A 12151-nucleotide genomic window follows, 5' to 3' on the forward strand; every position below is an offset into this window, starting at 1 on the left:
ACACAGGGAGAACACACCACACTCCTCACAGACAGTCACACGGAGGAAACCCACGCAGACACAGGGAGAACACACCATACTCCTCACAGACAGTGACACGGAGGAAACACACGCAGACACAGGGAGAACACACCACACTCCTCACAAACAGTCACCCGGAGGAAACCCACGCAGACACAGTGAGAACACACCACACTCTTCATAGACAGTCACCCGGAGGAAACCCACGCAGACACAGAGAGAACACACCACACTCCTCACAGACAGTCACCCGGAGGAAACCCATGCAGACAGAGAGAACACACCACACTCCTCACAGACAGTCACCCGGAGGAAACCCATGCAGACACAGGGAGAACACACCACACTCCTCACAGACAGTCACCCGGAGGAAACCCACGCAGACACAGTGAGAACACACCACACTCTTCATAGACAGTCACCCGGAGGAAACCAACGCAGACACAGAGAGAACACACCACACTCCTCACAGACAGTCACCCGGAGGAAACCCACGCAGACACAGGGAGAACACACCACACTCCTCACAGACAGTCACCCGGAGGAAACCCACGCAGACACAGGGAGAACACACCACACTCCTCACAGACAGTCACCCGGAGGAAACCCACGCAGACACAGGGAGAACACACCACACTCCTCACAGACAGTCACCCGGAGGAAACCCACGCAGACACAGGGAGAACACACCACGCTCCTCACAGACAGTCACCCGGAGGAAACCTACGCGGACACAGGGAGAACACACCACACTCCTCACAGACAGTCACCCGGAGGAAACCCACCCAGACACAGGGAGAACACACCACGCTCCTCACAGACAGTCACCCGGAGGAAACCTACGCGGACACAGGGAGAACACACCACACTCCTCACATACAGTCACCCGGAGCGGGAATCAAACCCACAACCTCCAGGTCCCTGGAGCTCTGTGACTGCGACACCTACCTGCTGCACCACCGTGCCGCCTGAGCCCTTATTGTTCCTTTAATTTAATATAGATTGTGATATGATGAATAATACATTTCCAAATGTTTAGTTGTATGTGAAAGTGAGCCAAAAACATTTTGTGAGGGTCAACTGTAGTGGTCAGTTTCCTCAAAATTAGAAAGAAATGACCAGATGTGAGAATCACCTCTCTACCAAATAGCTGATGTGTGGTTAAAAAATACTACTAGTCAAATACATTTATATGTTTCACTCTTTATATGCCTTTTGTAGACTTACACTGAAGCTAAAAATGACACAAGCTGCAGTTCTTCTCATGCCTCAAACAACATCAAGTTGATGATTCTCCAGTAGACTGAGGATTATGTGACTGTATAACAGGCCTCACGATGACTCTTTCTGTCATTTTTATGTGCTCACTCTATCGCAACTTAGGCGTGCAGTATACAGTGGTGCTGCAGGTAGTGTCGCTGTCACACACCTCCAGGGTCCTGGGGTTGTGGGTCCAAACGCCAGGTGGCTGTCTATGAGGAGGAATGGAAAAGGAATGGTGCATGAAGGGTGTGTCCAGTGACTCCGGGTAGACTCCAGACCCACCACCGCCCTGAGCTGGATAAGGGTTACAGACAAATGAATGAAGTATTCTAAGTGACCTGACAAAACACTGAAATATATTTAATTAATTTCAAGAACATACTGTTGCAACAAAATAATAGTTAACATTTTATTGTAGCATAAATTTCAAACGCTCAGTAGAAACGAAAAAAAAAGTAAACATATGTATTATTGTAAACAACAGTAACTTAAGATTCTGATATTTTATAAAACAAACAATGTAACAACTTTATCCACCAAAAACAAAGCGCAGAACATGCATGCAAACAGCAAACATAAACATTAAACAAAAAATATCCCTAAGGCTTCTCAGCAAACAACAAAACAAATACAAACCAGATGCTCTGCTGAGTCAGTGTAGTCTGTCTGCTCGGGTTAGAGCTCACTGGCTGTTTAGCTCCTCACGGCAGGTCAAGTAAACTCTAGCTTTTTTCTTTCAGGTTCGACACCTTGGCCCTCACTCAGCGCCACCAGCCTCAGTGGGATTACCTCCCCGACCAGTGGAGATAATTGTTAGCGAGGCAGAGGCTATGAGGCGGGAGATGTGGGAGGTGAGGCGGAGACAGGAGGTAGCTGAGGGGGAGGTGATGAGGCTGGACGCTGCGTTGGCCTTGAGGGCTCGGGAGTATGACGAGCTGAGGAGGAGTAGTGAGCGAGCTTTGCAGGAGGCTCATGGACGAGCCTGGGAGCTGGAGGAGGCACTTGGGGAGGTCCAGCGTAGGATGGCTGGCTCAGAAGCAAGGGTCCGGCAGATGCAGGCCCATCTGGTGGCTGTACGTGAGAACTTAGTGGAGGAACTGAGAGTACAGCTGCACGAGGCTCGATCCCAGAGGGAAGAGGCCGGAGCTGAGCTGGAACGAGCTCAAGGGGAGCTTAGCCGGTGCCGGAAGGAGGTGGAAGAACACAGAAAACAGCAGGGAATGCTTCTGCAGGAGGTACACAGATTCAATGAGGAACTGCGGAGCAAAGATGAGCTCACAAAAGCCCTCAAGGCTAGCCTGGCATCCTTGGAGGCAAGAAGAACTCAGATGACTTGCAAGAACTTACAGACCCCCTCAGAATGGCAGACTCTATCGCAGAAGAGCACTATGACAGACCTCACCAGCGAGGATCTTCAGCAAGCAATGGACAAGACCAACTACATCAGCAAGGATGAGCACATGAACCTGCTGAAGGCTAGCCTGTCTGCTGCAGAGACTAAGAGAAAAGAAATGCCATCCAAGAACATCCAAACCTCATATGAGTGGCAGCCAAAATCTCCAAAGTCCACCATGACTGACCTCACAAGTGAAACTCTTCAAAAGGAGATGGATAAGAAGGATTACATCCGCATAGAGGAACACAATGCCATGAGCAACTCTCTCAGTGCTAAGCTAAAGCAAGCAGAAGCTCAGGCTCAAGACACTCTGCTGAGACAGCAACGAGCCGAGAAGGAGAACCAGAGACTTCTTGCAGAGCTTCAGGAACAGAAAGCTGAGCTGGACACGCTGCAAGGAGCCCTACAGGCCAGGTTTGTGCCTGTGGCCCTGCTGGAGGAGAAAGAGATGGAGTTGGCCCAGCTCAGGCTCACTCTGAAAGAGATGGAGGAGAGCAAGAACATGTGCCAAACCTTTCTGAAGGCTCAGGTGCAACAGGGGGCAGCCGAAAATCCAGGCACTGCTCCATCTCAGAAAGAGACTCTGTCTAAGCAGGTATCTCAGGACAGAAAGGATGGAGCAATTAGTGGAAACCTGACAGAGAATATGAAGACAACTATAAAACCCTCCGGGAGCATATCTCCAGGTGCTTCGGAAGAACAAAAGAAGGTTTGAAGATGATATTTGTTTGTTTTATTCTATTCTATATTCAATTCGTATCGTTTGTGGATGTATTTACGGGGACATATACCATTTTCGGGCAGCACTGTGGCACAACTGGTGGTATCTCTGTCACGCAGCTCCAGGGTCCTGAGTGGGGGGTTCAAGTCCTGCTCCAGGTGACTGTCTGTGAGGAGTGTGGTGTGAGTCACCCAGAGGAAACCCACGGAGACACAGAGAGAACACACCACACTCCTCACAGACAGTCACCCGGAGGAAACCCACGCAGACACAGAGAAAACACACCACACTCCTCACAGACAGTCACCCGGAGGAAACCCACACAGACACAGGGAGAACACACCACACTCCTCACAGACAGTCACCCGGAGGAAACCCACGCAGACACAGGGAGAACACACCACACTCCTCACAGACAGTCACCCGGAGGAAACCCACGCAGACACAGAGAGAACACACCACACTCCTCACAGACAGTCACCTGGAGGAAACCAACGCAGACACAGGGAGAACACACCACACTCCTCACAGACAGTCACCCAGAACGGGACTCATACCCACAACCTCCAGGTCCCTGGAGCTGTTTGACTGCGACACTACCTCCTGCACAACTTGTCCCCTTTAATATCGTGAGAATGTCTTGAGGTATGTACTCATATTGTATTTTTAAATACTAGTGTCTATGTAACATTACTCCATTTTCACAGGGTTTTATTTTGTAAATAAAGGCTTGTGGCTTATCCTCACTGTTGTCCATGCCAGGATATGAAGATTGCGGTTGAGGCAGAGAGCCAGAGGGAACCTGAGAGCAGCTCATCAGCCCACTGTAGCCCCTGTGGACTGGCACAGTCAGACAGCAACACCCTGCAGGCACACATTAACAGCCTGCAGCAGCAGCTAGAGGTCAGTCACCCCCACAGAACATGGTCCTAAAACCTCCTCCCACTTCAGGGATTTTCTTGAGGTACAACCAGAACGTGTGCCGTTTTATCTCTGCACATAGAAGTACAGTGGTTAATTGTAATGGTGATTACTAATTGATGGTCTGTTGGAGGTTGAAGAATGCCTGATTGGTGCCACAAACCAAATGAACCTAGGACTCTATTTGTATTCATGAGTGCTGTTTCAGTTTGAGTTTTTGTTTCAGATTCTTGCCTTGCCTGTCATTCACAGACACCATGATTTGAATAGAAGAATGGACAGATGATAGCTTTTTTATTTTTGAAGAAAAACGAGAGGAACTGGCATAATAATGTGAGCCACCACTCTCAGGCAGTTATTCGGTAGTGTATTGTGCTGGTGCACACAGGGACATTTTTCGTTCCGCTTCATGATGCTGGAAATGGGCCGGCACTAGCCCACGCCTCCGAGCTGCTGGGGGAATCTTCAGAGACGGAGCCACCTCACCCGGGCTTCCACACCTGCCTGCATCCGCAATCCGGCCGTCCAGAGACACCTTCACCTTAGCTGATTTTTTACACCAACAATTCCCAGCAAGCTCTCTGCCATTTCAACCATTTGCTGGAGGCTAGCACGAAATTGTCTCGCGTTGTGTCAAGAGGGCCCACATTGAATCGAGATGGCTGGCACTAAATTACATTTTCGAGTGGCCATTGAGATGAAATTACTCAGACAAAAAACTTCAGCGACCCAAATGACTTCTCACAGATATTTTCTTATATGTGCTTGAGGTTGAGAGGAAATATAGACCTGACTTGCTTTATATTTTACTCTTTTGTGACGACGGCTGATAACAATCAGACGTAAAGGAAATTAAATAGCGGTATGTGGTTTCATCCACTAGCTTGGCCTCCAATTTTTTCTGAATTTCCAATGCACATTCACTCTAATCACTCTAATGCTGTGAGTTTTTTAAGGATAACCAGAATCCTTAATATCTGGACCCTTGCACGGATGGTGGTGCGGTTAGGGAACTGGAGGGTTGCTGGTTCGATCCCCAGAGCCGGCAGGTCGTGACTGAGGTGGCCTTGAGCGAGGGACCTAACCCCCAACTGCTCCCCAGGGATGCGTGCTCACTGCCCCCTAGTGTTCACTGGTGTATGTTTATGTGTGTTTCACTGCACGGATTGGGTTAAATGTGCTAAGTGTGCTCCGCGGTCTCTGAGGTTTGGGTTTGATTCTCACTTCTAGTTACGGTGAGGAATGTGGTATGTTTTCCCTGTGTCTACATGGGTTTCCTTCTCTTGCTCTGGGCTTCTCCCACATTCTAAAGAGACATGTTGGTAGGTGAGGTCGCTATAAAATAAACAGTACAGCAGTTGTCTGCCCAGTGACTCTGAGTAGGCCTGGACCCTGATCAGGATGAAGGAGATGTAGAAGACGTCTGAAAGAGTGAAATCAGCTCTTTAATCTAAAACAAGAGTGGCTAACTTGTGCTGTTCTGTGGTCAGATGACACAATAATAGCTTGACCCTGTTAAAGCACGGTGAATGCTCTGTAATCCTTTTTCTCTTATGAGCTTTAGAGCTTGTTGAATATATGCCGTCATGAAGAACCAGGAGACTTTTAAAGGAAAATCTTTCTGCCAAAAACTAAAGCAAGTCTGAGGTTGGATATCCAAGAACTTCGGTGATCTAAAACATACATCCAAAATTGCTCATTGACCACAGAATCAAGCCTCTTTACGGCCCAGTCCTCTGAGCTAATCCTTACAGAACAACTGTGGGGAGAGTCCAAAGAAAAGGACAAAGGATCTGGTGCAGTGCACTGAATAGTGGTCTAATCTTTGCTCTGTAGTCTTGTCCAGTTTAGTATTATCTCTCAAGAAGGATTGTGAAAAGGATCAATGCATAATTGAGAACAGTTATTAGAGAAGCCAGTTCACCTACCCTCCATGTTTTTGGACTGTGGGAGGAAACCGGAGTCCCCGGAGGAAACCCACGCAGACACGGAGAGAACATGGAAACTCCACCCAGATGGGACTTGAACCCAAAATCCCAGCGCCGGGAGGCGAACGTGCTAACCACTAATCCACCGTGCCGTCTTGGTTGTGGATTTGGCTTCTTGGATCTCATACCACAGTATGTAAGGTGTTTGGTGTGTTCTCTATGTGTCTGTGCTGGTTTCCCCCATGTTAATAGGTGGATTGGATGTGCGAAATTGTCCAGAGGTGAGATGGAATGGCATCAGGACCCACAGTGACACTGCTCAGAAAGGAACGGTTACAGAAGATGGATAAAAGAAAACATTTCACATCATTTTCCTGTATTTTTTTTTTTTACAGCAGTCTCCCCAAGGGTGACCCTACTGTCTTTCCTGCTTTTATTTTAGGTTTCTGTTTTACTGGGTGCTGTCAGATGTGGACTTTGAACAAGACAATAACAAACGGGAAACCGACCCTGTGGGGTTTAAACTGTTTGACACGGAGTGTAAAATGATGCATTTGATGCTAACACAACCAGGCAAATAACCCCAAGTAACGGAGGCGTATATTTCACATGGAGAGAGAGATTGGTTACTCCACAGGGCAAGAATTAAATATGCATAAATGATTTTTTTTCCCTCACTTTATTTCCTCTCTATCCAGGACTCTGAAAAGCGCTATAAACAAGCTCTTGCCATGTACCGCACACGTCTCCTGAACGCAGCACAGGTAGGATTTAACACTTATCCGAATGCTTGCTTGTGTACGTTCCCCCTCATTAAAGGTTTGATATGAACTATGATCAAACAACAACTTAACAGCTTCCGAAAAGCATACAGACGCTTATTTGAACAGTTGTGCTCTGTTTGCAGGGCTACATGGATGAGGAGGCCAGACTGGCACTGCTTCAGATTGCCCAGATGAGACAGGAGTGTGTGTATTGATCTACATGCATGTGTGTGTGTGTGTGTGTGTGATACACGTGCCTGTGATTAATTATTTTAAGCCACGTGAAATGTTCAGTGTACTAATGATTTTTAATGATGTTGTGTATGAAACAGCACACGCTTTTTAAATCCATAACTAATACAAAAAATATTTTGTAAAATTAATAATCTTCCTAAAAGCACTTCCACGTCTGGGTTTTTTTTTCATCTTCAAAATGTGCGAAATTTACATCACTCCATGATATAGACCTTTGGGGCTTTTCTTCTGATCTTGCCATGGTCTTTGATTCCAGCTTCTCTATCGAGAGGCTTTCTGAAGTGTTTCATGTTGCTGCTGGAGGAACTGGACTGCCCTCTTGTGGTTTGTGCTGCGAACCAAGAATTCATAGATGTTTGGCCTTTTCTCGCTGTACCCTGAAAGCCACTTTCCCGGATTAGTACTGACTAATGAGAGGAGCTTAAACGCGGAGTGTAGTCTGAATTTGCTCAACGTTTTGTAATAATATGTAAGATTAAGGGTCTTCTATAAGAAGGACGTCGGTGTTTGCGCAGTCGATGAAATCTACCCCTTGACCCACCTCCGCACCCCTTTCAAAAAAAACTAGCTCTGGTGTTTTTTTTTCCAGCGAGATCTCATGTGGTTAACCTTCGTAGACATTCTCCAGAGCCTCCCCGCATCTGGTGTTCATTTAAAGTGTAACCAGAGAAATGATGCTTGTAGCCTTGCCCTCACCTCAACACAGTCATTCATCTGCACTTTTATTTCTGTTAATAAGATTTATTTTCGACACCGGCCCAGGGTAGCGCTAAGCCCTGCGCTTACTCTCACACCTGCGTGTGTTTTCCATTCCACGGCTGAATGGAGTTATTGTGGCCAATGTGGTTTTATTCATTTTCTTGGCCCCGGACAGCTGCACCACTGCTACAGTCTGTGAAAGCATGTGATATTATTTAGAAGAACCTTTTGGCAGCGAGGCAGTATGCTTTATTTCACCGAAGGCTGGAGATTTTCAGCAGGAAAAAGAAACTTAATACACCGTTTAACTTTGAAGCCGAGCCAGACGCATTCCCCTCCTGCACCCCTTCACCTCAATTTGTTCAGTTGAGACCCACTTCCATGCTCGGGCCATTATTGCGAGTCCTGGTTCATATTTAAAAGCAGAGCAAACCACAACATTGGTTTCGAGTCGAGTTCTTTGCGGTCTGATCTGTCTAAGCTGTTCCCAGTAATTACGGTGAACGCCTTCTCAATGGGGCTGGAGATTTGCCTCTAATCAGATTTCCAGTGCAGTAACCAGAACCACATGGCTGATTTTTGGTTTGGTTTCACTCGTATTATTCAGTGCGCTTAAAGATCACAACGTGGCACTTAACGGCCCCCTGACAAGTGTTGGCTTTAAGTGGCTCCGCCTTTCTCTTTCCTCGGTATATTCCGACGGCCTGTGACTTCACTCTCCCTCCGTCTCCACTGAAATCACTTTAAAGTAGAGCTTTACTCTCTGATTTGAAACACATGAGCAGCACACTGATACCGTCCCAGACTCTTCTTGTTTCACTTTGTGATATTTGAGGACAGTGCTGTTTTTTCCAGGTTCAATTCAGTGGGAAATCAGGGGGATTAGACTTTTCCACAGATACGTTTCACATGTCTTCGGAATAGTCCATTAATATAATAGTTTGGCACAAAACCACGCATCCCCAATTTCCCCCTTACACTAAATGTAGTCGATCAGCCAAGACGTGTTTGCTTCTTCTTCGTCTGTCACTGGAACTGTGAAGCTGCTGTAGTTTACAAGTAATTGTGGATTACACCAGTTGTCATTGATCAAACTGCATATTTATTTTCACTACACTTATATTAGACTGGATCCTGTTGTTACCTCAGTGGTCTGTCATCGTGTGGGGATGAGCAGTGGGGGCAGGAAGTTCTAATGGTGCCAAGTTCCAAGCTTCTACACTGCAGCGAAGCGCATTAAACATAAACATAAATGTATCAAACATATGTTGGAGCGTAGTTATCCATTCCTTCATTATCTGTAACCCTTATCCAGTTCAGGGTCGCGGTGGGTCCAGAGCCTACCTGGAATCATTGGGCGCAAGGCGGGGCAACACACATTTACTCACACCTACGGACACTTTTGAGTCGCCAATCCACCTAACAACGTGTTTTTGGACTGTGGGAGGAAACCAGAGCGCCCGGAGGAAACCCACTCAGACACAGGGAAAACACACCACACTCCTCACAGACAGTCACCCGGAGGAAACCCACACGGCCACAGAGAGAACACACCACACTCCTCACAGACAGTCACCCGGAGGAAACCCACACGGACACAGAGAGAACACACCACACACCTCACAGACAGTCACCCGGAGGAAACCCACACGGACACAGAGAGAACACACCACACACCTCACAGACAGTCACCCGGAGGAAACCCACGCAGACACAGGGAGAACACACCAACTCTTCAGACAGTCACCCAGAGGAAACCCATGCAGACACAGGGAGAACACACCAACTCCTCACAGACAGTCACCCGGAGGAAACCCACGCGAACACACCAACTTCTCACAGACAGTCACTCGGAGCGGGACTCAAACCCACAACCTCCAGGTCCCTGGAGCTGTGTGACTGTGACACTACCTGCCGTGCCACATAGTTATCCAATCACATGGAAATACTTTTAATTTCTCGCTCACAATGATTTAAAAGTAGCACAGACATCTGTTTTTCGGAGCATATTTTAACAGAACTCATACAGTTAAAGGAACACTAGGTAAGAGTTGGTAGTTAGTTTGCTCCTGGGCTCCCCCTAGAGTGTAGTTCACTTTTACAGCACTGTCCTGAAATCAAGAGGGAGGGACGGTGCGGTTTAATACCCTCCTCTAAAAGTTACATAGTGCTGTTTCTGCAGTGCTGAACCCAGAGTAGCAAAGTCAGCTCTCTTCTCCTTATCACAAGTTGAGTACAATGATTTAGAAGCTACATAGTGTTGCTTTAAAGGAAAGTAAGTGAACAACTGTAACCTGCTGGATGTTTTTATGTTGTTGCTAATTCTACCCGTTCGTTAGAACTCCTCTGTTCACACATTAATGGGCAAGGGCAAGCATTTACTTCCTCTGAGACGTAAAGCCAACTGCCACTTATTTGCCCCAGGATATCTCAACACGCTTGAAGGAGAATGCAAACCCTCCAGACCTATTAGTTCATAGAGGCCTGCCCCGTAGAGCCGTGCTTGTCCCATCCACAGAGAGACAGTAATATCAATTGTGCTCTCTTAAACCCCTGGCTTTGCTTGGCTGAGGCCTGCTGGATGTGTAACGTGAGCTTGTTTTCACCTGAGACAGCACACAGCGCCCCAGGGAGAGTTCAGTTCACATCCAGCACTGCAGGACTCGGGGAAAGCCTTTTAGCTTTCTTCTTGTCTCTAACAACAGAAACACTCAGCCAAAACGTCTCAGAGTTGTGTGGGCCAGTGTGAGCACCACTCTTTCATCATCCTCCCCCTAAGCCCTTCACAGGGATATGGCAACTCTGAATGGTGCTCTGTCCTCCTCTGTGCTGGTGGAGAATAGAGGACTGTGGCCGTGGTGTTATATTCAGTTTACACTCAGCTCACTGTGGGCCATCTTAGTGCTTTTGTGACACTGGAGTAGATGCTTGTTTTCTTTTAACCAGCCCTCATTAGGAGATGGTTAACCACTTGTGTGTTTTCTCCTTGGTCATGGATGGTCCGTGCCTGTCCATCTCCAGCCCACATTAACCGCGCCTGCAGCCCTTAACTTCACTTCTCACTGAGTGCAGTTTGAGCCCCACTGTGTAACAGGAGACTTCAGTAAAGAACCTCTAAGTGTGGAACTTTGCCAGAGCTCATTGTAAGCAGAGCCACAGTGACAGCATGTGGCTGTCTCATGATTAAGAGCCACTACCACAAGTCCCTAACAGCATCCAGCTCATAGATTCTGTACTTAACCCAACTGTGGTGCAATTCTGAGTTTTATAGGAAGCAACATTTCATCAGAACGCCACACATCCACTATCCACCCGTAAGTAAACATGTCAAAATGGGTTCATTGGGACAATGCCAAAGTAGAACCACATTCAGGCTTTCAGTGAGATGAAGAAACCTCGTAACATCGCTTCTGAACTTAATCCTTGTTTCTCCAAAAATGATTTTGAGGGAGAAGGAAAATCCTTCTTCATTTCCTTTGAAGATTGTCATTCTTTCAGCGCCTGTAGCTGCTTTATTTCAGTTCAGGCTCTCGGTGGGTCCAGTCTACCTGGAGTAATTGGGCACAAGGCAGGAACATACACTACACATGGTGCCAGTCCTTCTCAGGGCCTGACACACACCTTCCTACGCAACGTAAAGAGCAGTTGGCTTTTTAAATAAAAAAAAGAAACATGGCAAAAAAGAGATTTTTTTCCCTGATGAATTACACCAACTAAAGTTTACTTTTTGAAAACAGTGCACTCAGGCCAAGAGCCATTTAGGATATTTTTTTATCTTTAAGTGTAGTTACTACAGTAAGCCTGTCTCTAGTCATGTACAATATTTTATAAGAAGCAACACAAAGCCTGTTAGGCTTAAACACGGTGTTGTTCACTCCAGCTGTGCTCTGTGCTCCCATCAGGCTGTCAGCACTAAGAGCCGACTCTGCTGTAACACATTAACAGCAGGATGTCTTTGTCTTTAGTCTCCTCTGCATCCTTTATGTTGCGTAAGCCTGCGGTGAGGGTGTCCCTGGGGCTCGCCTCATTCCAAACGGTTGACAACGTCTTTGTTCAGCTGGGAGTGTGGCATGCTGGGTGTTTGAATTGTCAAAGTTTTTGCCAAGATCTGAAGTCTTTTTTTTTTTTCCCTTTCACATCGTACTTGATGTCTTTTCAGCTGAGAGTGTTACGTGGGTGTGTG

The 12151-nt window shown here is 47.0% G+C and overlaps 1 protein-coding gene across 1 annotated transcript in view; it reads left to right on the plus strand.

Moving 5' to 3' along the window:
- uacaa (uveal autoantigen with coiled-coil domains and ankyrin repeats a) overlaps positions 1-7363 on the plus strand; it is a 14051-nt gene extending 6688 nt beyond the window's left edge. Inside the window, exons 8-11 of the mRNA XM_066685589.1 lie at positions 2025-3389; positions 4164-4304; positions 6949-7014; positions 7158-7363. Of these exons, the coding sequence (XP_066541686.1) occupies positions 2025-3389; positions 4164-4304; positions 6949-7014; positions 7158-7229 (1644 nt within the window). The 3' untranslated portion in view covers positions 7230-7363. The remainder of the gene's footprint in view (positions 1-2024; positions 3390-4163; positions 4305-6948; positions 7015-7157) is intronic.
- The last annotated feature ends 4788 nt before the right edge of the window (positions 7364-12151 follow it).

The sequence above is a fragment of the Hoplias malabaricus genome, chromosome 11 (assembly GCF_029633855.1).
Source record: "Hoplias malabaricus isolate fHopMal1 chromosome 11, fHopMal1.hap1, whole genome shotgun sequence".
Lineage (NCBI taxonomy): Eukaryota > Metazoa > Chordata > Actinopteri > Characiformes > Erythrinidae > Hoplias > Hoplias malabaricus.